Source organism: Populus trichocarpa, chromosome 2, assembly GCF_000002775.5.
Source record: "Populus trichocarpa isolate Nisqually-1 chromosome 2, P.trichocarpa_v4.1, whole genome shotgun sequence".
Lineage (NCBI taxonomy): Eukaryota > Viridiplantae > Streptophyta > Magnoliopsida > Malpighiales > Salicaceae > Populus > Populus trichocarpa.
In genome coordinates, this window is record NC_037286.2 from 4,538,000 (window position 1) to 4,558,254 (window position 20,255).

At 34.5% G+C, this 20,255-nt stretch overlaps 2 protein-coding genes across 3 annotated transcripts; one reads left to right on the forward strand and one right to left on the reverse strand.

Annotated features, from left to right (window-relative positions):
- Positions 1–5,009: 5,009 nt before the first annotated feature.
- Positions 5,010–8,532, forward strand: LOC7467805 (protein LIKE COV 2). The gene is made up of 8 exons (XM_024594907.2): positions 5,010–5,244; positions 5,444–5,496; positions 5,572–5,681; positions 5,946–6,113; positions 6,866–6,963; positions 7,672–7,798; positions 8,093–8,195; positions 8,283–8,532. Exons 1-7 carry the CDS (start codon positions 5,125–5,127, stop codon positions 8,188–8,190), a joined length of 774 nt encoding a protein of 257 aa, XP_024450675.1. The 5' UTR covers positions 5,010–5,124; the 3' UTR covers positions 8,191–8,195; positions 8,283–8,532.
- A 1,870-nt stretch (positions 8,533–10,402) lies between these two features.
- On the reverse strand, positions 10,403–17,090 carry LOC7467806 (polypyrimidine tract-binding protein homolog 3). Of its 2 annotated transcripts, none has more exons than XM_002302131.4 (15): positions 16,931–17,090; positions 16,262–16,330; positions 15,174–15,245; positions 14,998–15,074; positions 14,772–14,853; positions 13,522–13,645; positions 13,185–13,249; positions 13,021–13,070; positions 12,831–12,872; positions 12,693–12,744; positions 12,574–12,592; positions 12,431–12,447; positions 11,513–11,620; positions 11,279–11,422; positions 10,403–11,149 (listed from the first exon to the last, which is right to left on the reverse strand). In XM_002302131.4, exons 2-15 carry the CDS (start codon positions 16,316–16,318, stop codon positions 10,748–10,750), a joined length of 1,311 nt encoding a protein of 436 aa, XP_002302167.2. In that variant the 5' UTR covers positions 16,319–16,330; positions 16,931–17,090; the 3' UTR covers positions 10,403–10,747. The 2 variants fall into 2 exon arrangements, with proteins under 2 accessions (XP_002302167.2, XP_006386305.1); XM_006386243.3 differs by having other exon boundaries at positions 12,574–12,595.
- Positions 17,091–20,255: the final 3,165 nt, after the last annotated feature.

Genomic DNA, 20,255 nt, shown 5'->3' on the forward strand with positions numbered 1-20,255 from the left:
ACGTAATGTCATGCAATCCAATCATTAGCATAACCAGTAGCATGCTTCAATGCAGTTGATTGCCTACCAGAAATGTGAAAAACAATGAAGTGTGCTCGCTTGCCAGGAAAGGCCAAAACAGAATTATTCAAAGCGGTCAAAATCAAGGGGAAAAAAAAGGAAAAGGAAAAGGTAAAGGTAAAAAAAGTAGAGAAGCACATGTTGCGGGTCTTTGTTGGCCCATCACAAGTAAATTCTTCTTCAGACCATTATTCATGGACTTCATCGGTCTTGATCCAGGCTCCTTTTTATTGTCCTTTCTGAGTCATCTAGGTCATTGGTCTGCATTCCAGTAAGATCCATGATATACTTGAATAGTACCTGTTGAATTTGAATATGAATAATATTAGTATCTGAACCTAGTTTTCCTCGAACGAAATTTTCAAATTTGGCAGCACTCTTATGCTTAACCACGTGCTATGAAAAGTCATTGTCAGGCAATGAAAGTGATTCAACGTTTCATTCATGGAAATGCCCAGGACTGTTATGAGTCAGTCCCTCCTTATTCTAGCAAATTGCAGCCCATCTGTATCACGAGTTAGCGGGTATTTTTAGTATAATGGTAGTGATTTTTTAAAAAATGTATTTTATTTTAAAATTTATTAAAATAATATATTTTTTATTTTTTAAAATTCATTTTTTACATTAAAATGATCTGAAAATATAAAAAAATAATTTTAAATAAAAATAAATAAATTTTAGCTACCTCTATTTGCAAAAGTCCTGAAAACTTAAGAAACACACAATGGTAGCATTTAGCAGAACCACCGAAAGAACTGTTCATGGAAATGTTTTCAAAAAAAAGATACCAGTTCGGTCATCTCCAGGTGGTAAAAGCTAGAACTAGGTGGCTCGATGCCCGGCCCTCCTCCAGAAAGTCCAGCAGCCAATCGGCTCAAAACAGCATGGTCCACTAGCTCGCTTAGCCGGCCCAGGAATGAAAAAAATCCAAGGCCCATCATCAACCGGCATTCAACAAACTCGGATATAACATCATATATTAGATTTGTGAAGGGGTACATGAGAGCAAAGCATACTATACAGAAATGTGATCAAACAAGAACATGCCCTTTTTACACGAAAACCTTTACATACAACTCTAGCTAGTCCTCAACCCTAGTAGAAGACTCTACTCTGGCAGGTTAAACTTTGATTGCAAGAGCCAAAGAAAGCCGGGGCAAGAACATTATACATACTCTCAACGAGTTAGTTTCACGATGGGTTTGGTCTCAACCAGCACATCGCTCTATTCTTTCCAACTTGCAGTTGCAGGTCAGTGACTACTGTATCGTGGAAGAGCATGTAAGGAGTTCCTGTTTCAGTCTGAGAATTTAAAATCTCAAACCAGAGTTTCCTAGCAGAAACAACCTTCTTTTGCCCTTTCCTTTATCCACAAAACACGCATGTAATTGTTAGTTCCTGTACAGACAAATACTTCAACATTTTGATCCAAGCAACCATCACAGAAATAGCAAGTGTTATACCTCACTTTCATGCTGAGTATTTCAAATTCTTGTCCCCGACAATCAGCCAAACCAGGAGCCTCATGTGGCAAAACAAAGACCAGCTGCCATCACCTCGGACTCTTTCGATGAAGAGATCAGGAATCCAAAGAGCACAGAACAAGTCTTGAGCTCGACGTTCTTCCTGCAGAAGGCATCAAGAAAGAAAAACACAAGATGGAGTCGGGGAAAACAAGAAAGGGAAATTAAAGGATATGAAATAGAAAGAAAAGAAGATACTTTTCCTTTGGAAGTAACCAATATATATACCCCAACTTAAACTAAGATAAGTACTGCACTAGATTTAAGGGCGACGATATTTAAGCCCATTAAGTAACGAACGTCAACTTTCCTTGGTTTTTCCTGAGATATAGAAACTCAAAGATATATGCATGATGTCATCCATGGCTCCAGCCTCCAGATATATAGCGAAAGCACCTAAACAAAACAAAACAAGATTAACCATTGAAAAACAAAAGACGACCCAACAAACCACATAGCATGAACAAGAAATTTAACTATATTCATACAAAATCAGCTTTAATCTACAGTGTTAATTTATCCATAAAAAAAGGTGGCACTCAAAGGCATTGAAAAATCTAACAAACAGAATTGCTCCTATACCTTTCCTCTTCCTTCCTCCTTGATCAAATAACGATCAGTGTGGTTGAACACTCGAAGCGTGGGAACAAAACCATTGGAAGCACCATCTTCCCCTCGAATTGAACTGCCTGTGAGAAGGATATTATGAACAGCGCTAGCGGTACCAAATCCTTCCCACAGAAATTGTAAACTGAGTTTTTTTTTTACTATATTAATCTACCAGCATTCTGGTTGTAGATTCAATGCATTGAATACCGATGCTCAAAACTCAGTCACAAATTAATATTACCAGTAGGAAAAATCGGTTTGGCTTGCATGTTCAGATGTTCTAGACGCCTCTGTTAATAAAACTGCAACTTGAAAACAACAGAACAAAATTCTAGCAGAAATTCTTGACAGATTCGAGACAGAAATTCTAGCATCCAGCAGCACCACTTTATCAAACAAAAACAATCAATTCAAGCCAAACTCGTCAATAATCGACTAACCAAACAGACTTCAAACAAGAAATACTCACTTGATATATATTAGTAATCAATTTGCATTGAGAAATTTTTTCAGGGATTATTTTTACTTTGATCAAATATAGAGGTTTGGAGTATTTTATATTAAAAAAAATAATATCGGAAGTTAAATCATTATGCACAACACAGCCCTCTTTTTGGTCTACCATCATTCCATGAATATTCTATCAAGGCTATACACGTAGTATGCCTTTTTTTTTTTTTCAATAAAATAGATGACATGTTGCTTTTTAAGTTCAAATTATTTAAAAAAAAACTAAATCTACTCAATCTTTTACTATGATTTTAGATACAAAAAATTATGGATTCTAATAGTATAAATATGATTTTTACCTTGCTAAAAAAACTAATTAAGCCTCCAATTGGGATAAAAATATCTTTTTCATGTGATACATTCACTATTGCAAAATTGATTGGGGAAAAATGATCTGGACATGTCTTTTTGTTATAGTATAATGACTATTTTGCTCTCAAAAACAAAAAAATAATAATCTTTGGGTGAAGGGCTCTTTTTTATTATTTTAAAAAAAAATAATAGAGTTACGGTCATATCCTTAGAAGAGAAAAAAAATATACTTGCAAAGAGAGGTTTCTCTATCTTTTTCTTTTTTTAAAACAGTATGGCGGAATTAACCTTACAATTCAAGAAAAAAAAAAGCTATTTACAAGGGTGTTTTGGTCTTTTTTTAGGTTTTTTCATGGATAACTTGATAATTTTAAGTTTTTAAATATTATTAAAAAACATTGACGCATCAGCACGTCATGGCATTTGCACCATTCAAGTGGCGTGTGAGGGACTATGCGGTGGCCAAAGTCCTACTTCCATCGTAGCTTTGGGAGTAGTGTGTCATCCTTTTTCCAGTGATATAGTGCGTGCTTACGAATAAGGATCAATTGGGCTGCGGTAGAGGTTTTTTCTTTCTTCGCTCTTTTCTCTCTCATTTCCTAGGTAAATACGCATAAACTTCCAAAAAAAATAATTGTGTCCTTTGGTTTATAATCTTATCTATTTCGGTCCTCTTTCTTTTAATTATTATTTTTTTGGCTTTTGATGCTTTTTGAAGTTTAGATTATTATTTTTTTTAATTTTGTTCTTAGGCATTTTATTCAATTTGATTTTTTATCCGATTTGGTCCCTCTACTTTTAATTGCTCTATTTCCGTGCTTTTATACTTTTCTTGATTATTATTTTTTTGCAATTTCATCCCTTAAAAATTTATTGCATTTGTTTTTTTATTTATTTATGGTCCTCATTTTTTTGATTGCTATGTTATTATCCTTTTTTTTATTTATATTTTTTCAATTTTTTTCCTCAACATTTATTTTCATTTGGTTTTTTATCTAGTTTTGGTCCTCATTCTTTCAATAACTTCTTTTTATCCTTTTCTTTGTTTTTTTTTTTCAATTTAGCCCATAATTATTTTCTTTTATTTTTTTATACCTTGAATTCAATAACAATGTCAAGAAGTTCCATGTAGCAACATGTGAGCGGTATAATATTCTTATATTTTTAATACATTCATATCAAAATAATATTATTTTTTTATTAAAACTTGCTTTTCTGGTCATGATAAGATGTCTAAAAAACAAATATTCTCGTAAAAATTGTTAAAAAAAATAAAGAATGTTAATAAGATAAATATGTTTTAATTTGAGAGATATTTTTTCTTATTTCAAATCGTCCAAGATTATTTTGAAATTTATTTTGGTTGATTTTGATTTTTACTAAATAAATAACATAGAACATAAAAAATTATTTTCGTTTGAAAAAAATATATCAATAAAAAAATAATTATCTTTGCAAATTATTTTATTCAAAGGAATTTAAATTATTATTCTTTTAAGAATTATTTATTTTCATGTACTTAAATAAAGCAATTTGAAGGATCAATGTGCATGATATTATATATCTTAAGATATATCTACATCTCAGTTTTATGATTTATTTTTTATTTGATGTTAACAATATTTTTTATTATTTATTAACACATATAATTTTTTTTGTTTTTTTATTAAACACACACATCAAATTTTTAATTCATAATTATTTTTTTAATATTAGAAAATAGATTAAAAATGATTTCATATTTTTTTTTTATCTTAAAAAGAACTTTTGGTGTGTTCCAAAAAGTTAGGGTTAACCAGCTAGTTTTATCCAAATTACGAAAAGGAAAAACAATTCCTTATTACCATTTACCCTTACAGGCTCACCTTATACTCACGCGAGATTTTCGTAATGTTGGACTTTAACTAAGTTAAAAGGGATCAGGACAATCCAATCCCAGAACAATAATATGCATCCAGCAATAGCCAAACAGAAGGAATTTCTAAAATTTCAACTCCTAGTCCCAGCGAATCAAGCCAAACCAAACGAAACCAACGAAGAAGAAAGGAAAAAAAGCAAAAAAAAAAAGAAGCTCCAGAGCTGAATTGATTCTAGGTAGAAGAAGATTGAAATGGAAGAGGCTAAAGAGCTGGCGTCGAGTTCACTGAGTCAAGGTCTGAATCACCATGGTTCAGACCCTGATGACATCCCCAAGTCCCCTCCTGGGTCCCCCAATTCCTCTACTCGCAAGGTAACTCTAACACTAATACAGCAACACTCTTGTACACATTCTCATTGCATCAATCCCCAAATACTGAACTAAATAGATAGATCGTCATGTTTTGCTTGTGGATTTTGGTTTTCAAGTTATGTTTAATTATATGTTATTATTTTTATTAATCACACTTGAGTATGCCATTAAAGGGTGTTTTGTTTGCTTGATAAATCAGGCTTGCTATGCTGTTCTTCAAAGTTGGGCCTCTAAGAAGTTCATGACTGGATGGTATGGTAAATAAACAAGATTGCTTTTTTTTTTCATGAATTGCACATTACCATAACATAGTGAAATTGCTTGCAGTGTTGTTTTGTTTCCAGTGGCAGTTACATTTTTAGTGACATGGTGGTTTATTCAGTTTGTTGATGGCTTCTTCAGTCCGATTTACGCCCATCTCGGCATTGACATTTTCGGTGAGATTTCGTAGCATCTCTGAATTATAGCTCTTGACTTAATTATTACTAAAGCCTGGTACACTCACCATCGGCTGCAAGTATGAGTGTTCATTATTATAATTATATTTGTATGTCATGGGGAGCTTGGAATTTTGCATTTTAAATATCGCAATCCTAGTTTAATTTATCTATTTATATTGTATTTTGTTATTCTGCTTTCTTAATTTTTGTTGTCATGATAGAGTTCTTCACTGATGATGTTATATATGTTGTTTGAACCAGGTCTTGGGTTTGTCACGTCAATCATTTTTATACTTTTCATTGGGATATTTGCTTCTTCGTGGCTGGGTGCCACCGTTTTCTTGGTCGGGGAATGGTTTATTAAGAGAATGCCATTTGTGAAGCACTTATACTCAGCATCTAAACAAATTAGTTCTGCTATTTCTCCAGGTAATTCGTTTTTCAGTTTTGTATGTGCAATCAGCACAACACTAAAGATGTATTTATTTAAAGTTGCTATTATGAGAAAAACAACTATATCATAATTTCAGTGCTCATACTGAAACTTTGTTTTGTCGTGATGAACCAAGAGAGGGCCACAAAAGGAAATTTTAACACAAAAAAAGAAAAAACCAAATACTACGTGTTGCTTTAATCTTGTTATTTTATACATAATGACGTTCTGGAGCTTCTTCCGGAAGAACTAGCCTTGGAAAGGGAAGATGCGGCAAATATAAGAGGCGCTTCACAAATCACAAGTTTTCTCAAAGTGAGCTTGGGGGTAATAAACTGATAAAAATATATTCAACTGTCCAAAATGTATCCTAGTACCTATGTCTCCCAAACAAACAGAAACTTAGTCTTGTTTTGACACTATTTTTGCCGTCAAGGATTGATTATTCTAAGGTTTAAATGTCTTATATTTATTGGTCTTTGGACATAATGGATTTTTCAATAGGCGCTGTCGGTAAGAGCCTGTAGAGTTCTTTTGGACCTTGGTTGGGTTTGGTTGTGAATTATCTTTTAGCTAAAGTTTTATTGAGTGGTGAAAACCTGATTTCTGATGGCCCAATTCCTGCAATTGCCTATAGCGTATCTTGGTTTTCCACTTCAGTTACTGATATGGAATGAAGCTCCAAGTTAATTTATTTATTTTTGTATGCTCGTACTAACTCTAAAACCATCCCCCTTTTATCCTGCAGACCAAAATACTACTGCTTTTAAAGAGGTCGCAATTATTCGACATCCCCGTCATGGCGAATATGCATTTGGTTTCATCACATCATCTTTAGTCCTTCAGGTAATCCAATCTAAAGAGGTGGACTGTTATCACTTCGTCTGATATCTTGTATAAGCTTGCGGACAGAACAATCTTGGATGCAGTCAAAACTTTCTGTTTGTACCCGCTAGACAATGAAAAGTAGGAATTTGGAAGGGAATAATTAATGGAACATCTTTAGTATTCCTTTTCTTCTTTACTGGTCAAGGAACTTAGCATCAGCAGAGGCACCTTCTTTAAAGCAGGAACCCGCCTTTGTTACTGATCTGGTAATTAGAAAAGGCGGTGGCTTAATCTAGTCTTTTGAGGAATTATGCTTTTATAAGAAGAATTTGAAAATTGATATCATGGTACTGACCCTAAATTGCTAGACTTTTCCTAGACTTTTCCATTGGGGAATAGCCACGAGCCTAACAGGTACAGAAAAGGATGGAATTATTAATGATGTCTTGCTTTTGCCAAATGACATCAGGTTCCTTGTGTTGCTACTTTAACTTGATTAACTGCAACAGCTACATAACCATCACCAGTCAGTGTAATTGAGCAATTCCTGGAAAAACGATTCTCTTTCTGAAATTTGGTTTAAATGACACCCCTTAAAAATGTAAATGATGAGGTGCTTTTGCAATATTTGCTAAAATTTGTAGGTACGGAACATTCACTGATTTTTTGTTGCGTCAAGTATTTCCCTTGAGCTTCTTGCTGATTTTTTTTGCTGGTTGATTTTAGAGAGAGAATGGGGATGAAGAGTTATGCAGCGTTTATGTCCCAACCAACCATCTGTACATTGGTGATGTATTTCTGGTCAATTCAGAGGAGATCATAAGACCAAATTTATCTATTCGAGAGGGCATAGGTATGATTTTACTGCACAACTGCTGTTTTATTGATGACACTGTTGCTGCTAATCAAAATTTGCAGCAATAGTTTCTGCTCTCTCTTTTTTCTGGGTCTGCAATATTAGAATGATCCCTTTGGGTTCTTTTAAATGTTGCCAGTTTTTAGGATATTTTGTTAACCCTTGTGCTTTGAAACTTTCTGCTGCCTGCATGCTTGAGGACGTGGTTTACTTTTGAAGTCTTTTTGGTAATAATTTGCATAATGCTTTCACGCTTTTGCTTGACTGACATTTTCTCCTTCTGTGATTCAGAGATCATTGTTTCTATTGGTATGACAATGCCTCAAGTGTTATCTCCTATAGAAAGGATTCCTCATCCGAGCAACAGGCTTCCTCTTAATAGAGTTTGATAAAGGTACTGAAGATAGACAATTCCACAACACAATGTACTGTCTGTTTTACAGTACCTTGTTGATGTCTTTCTTCCCTTTATCTCATGCAGTGAAACTGTTATTGTCTGACAACATGATAATCAAAAAGGAGGCAGCAAGGTTTTTTTTTTTTTTTTTTTTTTGTGGGGTGGGGGGAGGTGATCTCAGTACTCTATATATGTACATTTCTTCTTTAGAATGTGTTATAGTGTAAAGCAACTGTCAAACACACTTCAGTTTATACTCTTCATGAAAGCAGTTTCATTCGTAGGAAATAATGCCAGGGAACTTGTTTTCCGTACAAGGACTCTGCTTGTGTCATATGGTGAGTATTAAATTACTCTTGTCGCTAAATTACTTCTTCCCCACCACAATTTTACCAAGATCAGATAATTTGTATCTAAACTGGATATGAAGTTCCCTTTTACTTGCTGCTATAAGCTATAGGTTATACAGATTGAAAATTGCCACCTGACTATCTCTCCTGCAGTAATTTAAATCCTAGCTAGGCTGACGCAACGGAGTGCCTATCAATTCTTCCCTCTGGCAATTTCACTCTTATCCTTGTTGCCTGAAAAGCCCTAAACAAATTGCAGTCTTAAAGGGTGGCCCCGTGGAGTTCAGATTTTAAGGCAATGCAAGAAGAAATCGACCATCCAATAAAAAACTCTAGAGTAGAGTCAGGTCACCTTGGTAATAGAACGTTATTGATAACGATTTAACAAGCTGCTGGAGTAGCTAAGTTGGTTAGAGCGCATGGTTGTTAACCGAAAGGCCGAAGGCTCAAACACTTGCTCTAGCGTTCATTTTGCACGCTGAATTTTAGCCTGAAACACTCTAGCAAACGAAGACCTTAACTCAATTAACAGAGCTATTTTTCCAGCTTTTTTTCTCGACAAATTGTTTCTAGGTTCATTAGAAAGCTCAAGTAGAAACCAGCAGTGTTTGTTGTGTGCGCTCAGAATGGTTAGATCCCTTTAAAATCAAAGATGATGATAATGATACAGTAACAACGAGACAGTAACAATTTATACTTGCATCTTCTTTTTTTATTTAACTGGCAGGACAACAAACGAACCTCTTCTTTTGTTGTTTCATCTTCGGTTTTTGCATTAAGATGTTGCGTCAGTGTGTGCATTTGAGCTAATCTTCGCTGAGCAGTGGGGGGTAGTTTCGCAGGCGGTCCACGAGGTAGTTTCTGCCTGGTCTCTCTTTCAATTCTGCTCTTGAGCTCTCTGAGTATCCGGATTTAGGCAAGCTTCTCGGGAGACAATGTGTCCAAGTAGATAGATTCCTGCAGGTTAAAAGAGCTTGTTTTCTAAGGATAGGTCATGAAAACTACCTCAACCCATTACAAGGTTGGTTTCACTCGGTTGTTCACAAACCTCGAGGCTTGGGAAGAGTCGTATTGGTGAAGATGACCTGGGTGGAAGCGCATACGATGTCGAAAGGAACATCACGAATCAGCAATTTCTCAGCCGGCATGTCATCTACTAATTGGCAGTCATGCACTGCAAGAATTTTAAGAAAAAAGAGAATGGAGTTACTGAAGAGTACACCTTTACTGATGCAATAATTCAGTAACAGCAAGTATAATTCGTGTCTACAACTAAAGGGAGCAAGGGAGAGGCCGTAGCAAGTGCTGCGAAAATGGAGCTGATATTCGGGTCAGGGTTGACTCCATGAGCAGATATTCGGGTTGTTTAATGAAATATGTGCTTTGCTTGGAATTTTGAGATAGAAGCGATTGGGCATCGATGGCTACTAACATGAGCAACTTCAAAACCATCAATCTTGTTTAGCATTTACTCTTTCATGCATTACAACTGGCTTTCTTCTTCAGAGTTTCTTCTGATGCTGGGGCTCCGGGAGGACCAGGTTTGCAATTTCCCAGAAAATGCCCTACTGCTGGAGCGATTACGAAATCATTGGTTAACACACAATCATTGGTTAACACACGCACACAGAGAGAGAGATGGAGGCAGAAGAAGAAGAAGAAGAAGAGGTGACCTAAGAAGAACAGTAAATCTTTTGATTGAAAAAAGACGGAGAGCAGAGCGGGAGGAGGAGAGGGAGGGAGGTGGACAATGAGGTAGAGAGTAGATTAGCAGATATCCATAGTAGTGAACATCAGGAAAGAGGGAAGAATAAATTTTACGCTTGGGGGGGGGGGGGGGGTGTGGACTCAGAATACAACAGAAACGGCCCAATTAGCCTGAATTACAAGAATGTACAGCAATGATACAAAGTGATCCCCTCAACGAGAAAGGCAACACATTTCTCCCTCCCTACTCTTCAAAACTGACCAAATCTGCAAACATGAACTCTACTCCTGATATTAAATAAACATTCCTAGGAAAAAATGTGAGCGAAAAAGACGATAAATAAAAGAGAATGAACATCCACCAGTACGAAAGCAATGAACCCATTACAAGAGGAGAGAATAGGAGCTGTCACTAACATGTGAATATCCTGGCCAAGCATGAATCCTCAAGAATTATTATTTCCACAGCAAATCCTTAACACTGCTATTCTTTTATTGGTTCTCTCTAATGGACTGTAGCTGGGAGAACGAGATCCGGACTATTGACCCAGCAAGCGAAGTAGCATGCTTGCACACAAGGGCTTCAGTAGCCTCCTCCTCGGTTTCAAACAGAACAAGGGCTTGCTTCTTCCCATTCATCTCAAAGAGCTTGGTGTTCACAATGGTCCCGTGTTCCTCTACAAGATTCCCAATCTCCTCCTCAGTGATGTCCTGAGGTAAAGTGGAAAGATGAATCATCTTTGTTGGTGAGCAGCAGTATCGGTAGTTCTTCGCAGCATTACGGTTGAAGCGATTCAGATTAGAGTTCATGTACTCGTGTGTGTCAGCACCTTGAGTTATGTTTGGGTGCTTCGAAAAATTCACCTCCAATCGCTTTCCAAAAAGCATGGCACCCTGTTCCACATATGAAAGAACATAAATACTGTTCATTGAGACAAAAAAATGTGATATGGAGGGAGAACTTAGATCCTACAAAAAATAATAACTAAGTAATGAATTCTGCAAAAGCTTCATAGAGTGAACCTTCAAAAAATGTACTGCCAACTCTGCTTGGAAACCATCCCCCATCTGAACAAGTGCATGGTCGGGCTTGTTGCGAAGAAGCTTGATCCGCACTATGTTTCCATAGAGAGAAAACAGGTTGAACAGCTTATCCTCATCTATACTCTGGGCACACAAACATTTTTCTTGAATGAATATCAGGACTATTAAAAAATTATAAATTCAAACAGAATAAAGATATCAGAATAGACTCACATCAGGATTTAAATTGGAGGCAAGAACTGTGCATCTATCATTTGTCCCGCTAATTCCAGGAGGCAAACCTCCACCAAAGGCAGCAGCAATTGCAGCTGCATTGGGCATCTAAAAAAATTTCAAAAGAGATCAAATGTGTCAAATCATATCACATCTTAGAACATTTCAGCATATACAAAATGAAACTAATTTTAGGCAAAAAAGCATGCATGTTTGAGATATTTCAGCAATTGAAGAAGTTGACGTCTTATTGAGGCTAAACCATGGATCACATGTTATTTTATGATAATTCTTACAGAAATGAAGTAATTTTGGTTACAAATAATTGTTATGTTATATGAACCAGGGGAAATGGTGAATTTAATACCCAGTAATACCTTATATTCCACAAACACAAAATAAAGCTCAGAAAATAGCAAAGATAAACAAGATTTACAAGATGGAGATCTTTAAGGTGTCTTTCATGCCTTGCCATTTCCGTTCTATCATTTCTTATTTTCCAGGAAAAAAAGGTGTGGAAGAAGGGTCACATTGGAAAACAGCATACACAGTGAGGTGTTTCCAGTTACAAGTTGAGAGGATAACATAAAAATACCAATGGTGGGGAAGGCAACAAGGCAAATAAGTAAGATTGACGTCCCAGTTCAAGTCCCCTAAAACTGATCAATAGCACCGTGACTCCAACATATACTTTACTTTATCGTTTTCAGATTTCAACCCTAGCTGTTATTTCTGGAAAACAGTTCGCAAAACAACCAACTGCAACCTAGGAAAGGTTGAAATCAATTAGGCAGGCCATTGCTATAAATACAAAAAAATAAAGAACAATAAATGATAGTGGTCTATGGTCAGCAGACATCCTGAATATTACAAGTGGATGATAAATAGTCCTTACGGTGTGACCGTAGCAATACCCACCTGAGGAGGATATCCAACTGCATGGGAAAAAGGAAAAAAAAAAAAAAGGAGTTAATTCTCAAGGAAAGCAAAGAGTAACAGCTCATTGTAACCTCCAAAGTCAGCACATCCCCTAACTCCAGTAGTTTTAAGAGCATGCATACCTACATCGCCATATGCTGGCTGCTGCAAAAAGAAACAGAAAAGAATTTAATAATACAAATCACCTAACACCAACAAACATGTTAATTCAAGCAAAATATAACAAGAGACCGGTACATACTTGGGAAGATCTGCCTTTCTGTTCTGAAGGCAGGTTAGGATTAGTGAAATCCCTGTGCAGACGAAGATACAGTGTTTAGCAACACTGACAGGAAAAACATTGAAAATATAGAAGTCAAACAAAGGGCGACCCACTCACCTTGAGCGGTCATTGTTGTAGTTCACTTGCAGCTCGTCCAGGCTAGATGACAAATATGGAAAGTACAATAATAACACCAGAGGAAAAGGACAAAAAAGAATCAGAAATCATATGTTTCAGTGGTCTCAAGAATAATACCCCCCCCCCCACACACACACACCGCCGCCACTAGTGTATGTCCATTACATACTTTGAAAACTGAATGTCCAGCTGACAGCAGCCATCATAGATATTGCGTCCCTACCAAAACAGCCAAGTTTCAAAAAACTCTTAATAAAAATCAAGTCAATTGCTACACTTTGAAAACAAGCTTGCAGGTGAAAGTAACATCTGGAATGACATATTGAAAAGTACCTGAAGAGAAGTCCTAGCCTGAACAGCACACTGGCGTGACTGGTACTGGATAAGGGCTTGAAAACCTAAAAATATGCAAAACATTCACGGATGACACTTTAAAATCACACTCCTGTGCATGTTTGATACAAAGCATAAGACAAATCCACAGAGCACTCGGAGTAGACAGTTAAGAAACAGAAAAAAACAGATGTTACTCAACTATAAAACTATCGGTGGTTCAATTGGAATGCACAAAAGTAAATACCATAGTTAATACATGTGTAATCTAAAATTCTTAAAAGAAAATGGAGAGAAAGAGGAGATGGGGGAGAAAAGAAAACTTGAAGAAGCTGACCAGCCGACTTCTGAAACGTGACAATCTTCTCCACAAATCCATGGGGAGAAAAAACTTGATGCAGCACTTCCACTGTAATAGGATAAAGCATGTGATGTATTGTAACTAACAGAATTCGATTTGGCTGCGCATCCAGAGTGCCCGACAGCAGACCATCATAGAGACAGAAGAGAGAAGAGAATAAATAGAGAAGCACAGATAGCAAGAAGAGATATATGGAAAAATAGTTAGAAGAAAGATCAAACAAAACAGATCATTTGTAGTTGATGATTCAACATGCAGGAAGCATATAATCAACAGCACTTAAAGAAAAACATGAGAGATGCCAAAGCAAAGTTTGAGGTATGAAAAGTCCAAAAGGGGAAAAATTAGTTACAGTTTATAATAGAGATATAATTAACTTGCTATGCTCCTGTGCAGCTGGATTAAATCATCTGATAAAGAAATGCATAAAACTTGGTAGACGTACTAGGGCTCTATTATCTCTACATTTTACGTCAAATTAAGCAGATATAGTGGATGATCTACAATAAACACGGAAACGAAAAATCAAGGTGGAAAAAAAAAACAATCCACGGTCACCGTCAGTTTCTTATTGGGGATTGAAGAAACTAATGATGATTCTCCCCTTATATTGCGCTTTCTGGTTATAAACATTTTCCATTAACCAGAAACACCACACCCCTATCCGACTACAAGAACAATCACCGCTCCAACTTAATGCCACTATTACCCTTAACCACCGGAAAAAAAACAGTGCAACTCTCCAGTCAGCTACTAGTTGATAATAAAGAATCCTTTTCATCAATTAGCACAACCACCCTGGTTGCTCTTTTCTTTCCCTGCAGTTTCAAAAGAAGGGAAAGGAGCCATACATAATTCTAGTCTCTATGATGATGCCCTCAATCAGAAGACCAGGTGTCTCTTTGCTTCCCAATTAATGAACCATTCACCTAATCAACGAAGCCTGAATAACTCAAGGCCATATCATGCTGACCATATATAGCTATTGGATCGGTGTATCATCTAAACATCTAAGTAATGATTAATTTCTGCATGATACACTTTTGTACTGGCAGCAACTAAGCCATTTTAGCATGAGCAGACTGAAATAACCCACTGTAGCACTCTTAAGGTTCAACATGGAACCGCGGAAGCTTCTAGCTCTCCACCTATATGGATTGCAAAGTATTGCTATCAACAATGTAACAACATTTGGTTTTTAGTATATTAGAATACAAAGTACCCACCTCGTCTCCTCGCCCTTGAGTATTTTGATCCATTGTAGTAAGTTCTTGATGTGATGAGAATTGAACATAAACATTCCTTCCCCTAGAAGAAGAAGCAGAGATTAAACACATATTAAAGCAATCTGTTTGGACTGTTTGGTAGAGGTCATTATACAAAATTGATGATGATGATGAAACATCCTAGCAGAAAGTTCTGAAAGGGAACCAAATACAAAATTTTGGTTACCTTATGGTTGGCTGAATGTTTGTATAGAGTTGGAGAGCATTGATAGCTGAAGGAACATCTTGCATTTGAAGGAGAGCCTGCATGCATGGCAAACATATCAGACCACATCACATTCCAGGTTCTGTAAAGATCTAATGTGTTAATAATCACCACCATTCAATAAGCATTAGAGAAACCTGATTTTTAGCACGAAGCATAACAAGCTTCGTTATAACCCCGAATGGCTGGAACAGCTGAAGCAAGTCATTCTGAGAGAACAACAAAAGATCATCAATGATGCATGTATGTAAACATGTACAAAAAGACCATTCCATTATTCAGTAACGCTAGTGAGCTGTTTCCAGTTATCACTGTGTTTTGAGACATGCAAAGCTTCCAAGTACTTAGGAGACAACTCTACACGATGTTTCAGTTACTTTTGAAAAATGGCCAAGAAAACCAGAACATCTAGGATGAATTTTATTAATGCTAAGATTTTATCAAATAAGATAATTAAGCACACTGTTCATAACAAAGCCATCCTGAACTTTATCCCGTATGGTAAATTAAGCTAGGGTTAGACTTTGCTATTAGTAGCATCAGATTTAGCTCATCCTAAGCATTAACAGCTAAGCTTGTGCTGTGCATCTTTGTCATGCCACTAGGGTAACTCCAGGTATTCTAGAGAGACGAGATAACACATAATACGCAGAATGCAGATTTCTCTGTTGCCTTTCTGTGGTTTGATAGAATACATGCCTTCTCAATCTGTCACATTTAGGAAGTATAACACCTCCTGATTCGTTTCAGAAGTAAGTTTTTTATCTTTTTTGAGTTCATTAAACATTACCACATGCAGAAATTGAAAGGGTTGTAACTCATGTCTTTGCAATTTTCTCGAAAAATCCTCATCCCCCCATAAAGAATTACTGAATTTTTTTGTTCACATTTTCCAAGGTGTTTCTCCTCTATCCAAATTAGCATGAGGAAATATAAAACTTTCCTTCCTATGCTACTAATGGAATGCTAATCAGCACATAGTTACAAAAACATTGACTCGGAAGCCATCCGATTCAGCATAAGCAAAAGGAAATTTAATATCTCTAGCTATTAATAGAAGTGCAATCTGTCTTTAAAGACCAACTTCCAAAAAAGCATCATTCCCCGTGATACGTTTTAACATGTATAAAGACATTAGGGTGTATACACTAGTTACTTCACACCCTTAAATTACAACTTCTGATCATTTGTGTGCGAGCACGTGAGAGAGAGATAGAGAGTATACTTCAGAAATTTCATGCCCCACGTTGCGAACATGTATAACTTTGGAAGGCTCAGTCATTTTTTAACAACCCTGCAAAACCATCACCAAAGTTGATCCATGATCCATGATTTCCATTCTCAAAAAAAAAAAACTCATTCAAGGTTTCTCACATGAAATAAAAGCAACTCAAAAACAAAACTCATTCACATGCAAAACGCTCACAGTATGATCGATCAACATGAATTATCTTCTACTGTTTTTGTCATTTGAAGCCAACAAAGCAGCACTAAATCATGAATTACAAACAGCTTCTTCAGAAGCACAAAACTTGTTAAATGATTACAGATTCTCCAATCCATGTGCAAATCTTAATAAATGTATTTATTTAAGAACCTAATTATCCAAATGCAATAAAACATTTAAACCCTGTGTCACTAAAGGAGTAACATGGCTGCAAGCAAAAGTAGTCAAATTCGAAACCCTAACTACCGGTCTTTTTGGAAGCTGGGAAATAACAGAGATTGAAACGAAACAAAAAAATGAAGCAAAAAAGTCGAATCTAAAAACAGTAGCTAAAACAAACTCATCGAGCGCTATCAGCTATTTCAGATTTTCTCAGTTACCAAACAGACCCGTGCACATTCATCGAGTGCGATCGAAAAATACAAGAAAGAGAAATAGAGAACTTGCCTGGGAGAGAAGGGGAGAGAGAAAGATTGTTCTGTAGAGAAAGAAGAAGAGAGGGGGAAGGAGCAGAAGTGCTATGTAGATCGACTGCAACGCAGGCACGTTGTCCCGTCTTTGGTGTTAGTGGCTATTTTGCCCTATCTCCGTCTGTTTAAAATGCTTGTACTTTGGACTTTGGAGTAAAAGTAATGGTGGACCCCCCGAGTTCCGTATGGGACCCATATTATCTTCTACTGTTTTTGTTATTTAACGTGTCTGGGTACCCTCGATATAAAGAAAAAATACAGTAATTTTTTTTAATTGTTTTATATGAAATCTTTGAGATTTTGGACACTCGTTGAATTTCTGCTACAACTTTTACGCTTTAAAAATATTTATAAATAAGTAAAAAGATTATTTTAAATTAATTTTTTTTATATATATATATATATATATATTATTTTGATGTACTTATATTAAAAATAAATTTAAAAAAAATATTACTTTAATATATTTTTAAATAAAAAAATATTTTAAAAAGTAATTAACAATCATTTCTAAGCTTTTAGAGTGTGGTTGCGGTTTTTTTTTAAAGTATTTTTTATGTTTAAATACATTAAAATAATTTTTTTTATTTTTTAAAAATTATTTTTAAGATGAACACATTAAAATGATTCAAAATATATAAAAAAAAATTAATTTTTTAAAATAAACGTTTTGAAGGGGTACTGATGAGTGTTTGGGTTGAAAAGTGGAGTACTATATATCTGAAAAAAAAGTGTTTAGTAATGAAGAGAGTGTTGAAAATGTTTTGTGAAAGTTAATGTTATTATTTATAATAGTTGACTTAAATAGATGTTAAATCAAGATCTGAATTAGATGTGGTTAAGAAGCAGTGGATGCATTTATGTAGCTTAATGATTAGTGCGGAGATACGGAGACGTAAATGATTCGGGCCCAGGTGATGAGTCCATTTACATTTCTTATTTTAGCATGATTTTTTATAATTTTAGGAGCTGAGAAAATGATTTCGCCTTTTTATTCTTTTCCCCAACACTCTCATGTGTTGTTTGTTTTTAGAAAATATCTTCCTTTTTAATCCTTTGTTATGTTATTTAAAATTATTGCTGTTTTCTATTCAAGGTCAAGGCCGGGCACATCTGAAAGAAAAATCATTGTAAATAAATATGGATAAAGATCGGTTGGTAACGCAACTCGAGATTGTGTTCATTAATACAAAATGTTTTTTAATTAAAAAAAAATTAAAAATAATTTTTAATGGTTAAATAAACAAAATGTTTTAAAAAAATATTTTTTAATTAAAAATATATTAACATAATTTTTAATAGTTAAATATTAAAGTGAATATAGGCTTACAACGTTTCTTTTACTTTTATATAGATAAATTTACAAAACTTCGTGAATATTTTTATATTAGATATTAAAAACTAGAAAAATTAAGAATTTTTAAAAGCACGGTTCGCTGCAATGCCAAACGAGGTCTTACATGTTAGTGTTTGAAATTGTGGTAGAAGTTGTTTTTTCAAAGTGTTTTTTACTTAAAAATATATCAAAATAATATATTTTTTTATTTTTAAAAATATTTTTGATAATAGCGCATTAAAACGATAAAAAAATAACTTAAAATCAAAAAAATCATTTAAAAAAAAACATAGGCGAAATGCAAAAACAATCACTGCTTATGGATAATTTATTTTTTACCAAACTAGATACGTGAATTAGTATAGATAATATACAAAAACCAATCTTAGATGAGGTTGGTAAATACACAAAAACATCGGCATGGATAGATGAACACGACTAAGGCGTAGAAGAGCGGATAAGATTTCATTTTGAATGCTGAAAGTCTGATTGAAAGTATGGTTGTGGTTGTCTTTCAGATTATTTTTTACTCGGAAATGCATCAAAATATTATTGTTTTATTTTTTAAAAATCATTCTTGATATCAGCGTGTTAAAATTATCTTAAAACACTAAAAAATATTGATTTAAAACAAAAATAAATAAATAAAAATTTAATTTTTTCAAAAACACTTTTGAAATATAAAAAAAGTGGTTAGAAAATGTTGGAAAATTAAAAACAGTTAGTTAGGTGGCTTTGTAAGACATTTGAGGTAGAAGTGGAGCCTATCTTTGTTTTTTTTTCTCTCGCCCATCATCAACTCTCTTTGTTCCTCTCATCTCTCTACATCCAGGAATTGAGAAGGTGAGAGTGATCAAAAGTTGTTTTTTAATACTCTAAAAGGCGTAAAAATCACAACAACGACAACATGGATAGCAAAAGAATAATGGAGTATTAAAATGAGTATAGGTATATAATATTTATTTTAGTTTTCTTATAGATAAAATTGCAAGCCTTGTACCACTGTAATACAGTGAGAGTTGATTGTTATTATCGTTCAAACCCCGAGAAATTAAATTCTCACGAATTTTCTTAACCCTAACATGAGTAGGTTACCAACCGATCTTTAGCATTGTAGTGGAAGATTTTTTAAATTAGTTTTTTTTTAATATATATTAAAATTAATTTTTTTAGATTTTTTTATTTTTAATATTAGTATATTAAAACCATCAAAAATAATATTGAAAAATATTAATTTCATATTTTTTTAAACTAAAAATATTTATAAAAAAAATCTAAAAAGAAAAAGAAAAAAACCGTCAAAAACATCAACGTGGATGGATAAACATGATTCGAGGTGTAAGAAAGTAGGTGACATATTAGACCTGAAGTTTCAAGGCTTCTAGAATGCTCCTGGGATGATTTAAGCAGATGCGTAGCACGGGGATTTAAAAAAAAAAAAAACACGAGATTTGCTGTTCAGGTGCAATGTCCCCACGCGCTGTGCTGCGGGGTTGTGGTATGCCGGTGTATTATCATAGACTTATAAAAAAACATAAAAAATATATATATAAAAAAAGACGATAACAATGTTTTCAAGAAAAAAACTATAAAAAATTTAAAAAAAAAATAAAAAAAAAATTATTTAGAAAACACTGTAACAATCTATAGTGTTTTGTGAGGAAATATACATTTGTAATTCTCAAGTAGCCAAATATTAAAAAAATAAAATTAACGGGTAATTTTGAAAAAATCATAATAAAAAAAATCATATGGGGAATAATTGAAGTAATTCACTGTGTTTTTTAAAAAAAAATATAAAGCTAAATTCTCAACCAACTTAATATTAAAAAAATAGAAACAACAAAGACAATTTTGAAAAAAAATCATAAAAAAAACAAAATCATAAAAATAAAGAAAAAAGACTCATGTATGGAAACACTATAGCAATCCACAATGTTTTGTGAGGAAAACCACAATTATAATT

What these genes read in the sequence shown, in the direction of transcription:
- LOC7467805 (XM_024594907.2), top strand. Translation starts at nt 5,125, where the DNA reads ATGGAAGAGGCTAAAGAGCTGGCGTCGAGTTCACTGAGTCAAGGTCTG. An exon ending in AAGAAGTTCATGACTGGATG is followed by an intron (nt 5,497 to 5,571) that starts GTATGGTAAATA and finishes AATTGCTTGCAG; the next exon opens with TGTTGTTTTGTTTCCAGTGG. An exon ending in TCTCGGCATTGACATTTTCG is followed by an intron (nt 5,682 to 5,945) that starts GTGAGATTTCGT and finishes TGTTTGAACCAG; the next exon opens with GTCTTGGGTTTGTCACGTCA.
- LOC7467806 (XM_006386243.3), bottom strand. Translation starts at nt 16,318, where the DNA reads ATGACTGAGCCTTCCAAAGTTATACATGTTCGCAACGTGGGGCATGAA. An exon ending in CTGGACATTCAGTTTTCAAA is followed by an intron (nt 12,873 to 13,020) that starts GTATGTAATGGA and finishes TTTGTCATCTAG; the next exon opens with CCTGGACGAGCTGCAAGTGA. An exon ending in TACAACAATGACCGCTCAAG is followed by an intron (nt 12,745 to 12,830) that starts GTGAGTGGGTCG and finishes TCGTCTGCACAG; the next exon opens with GGATTTCACTAATCCTAACC.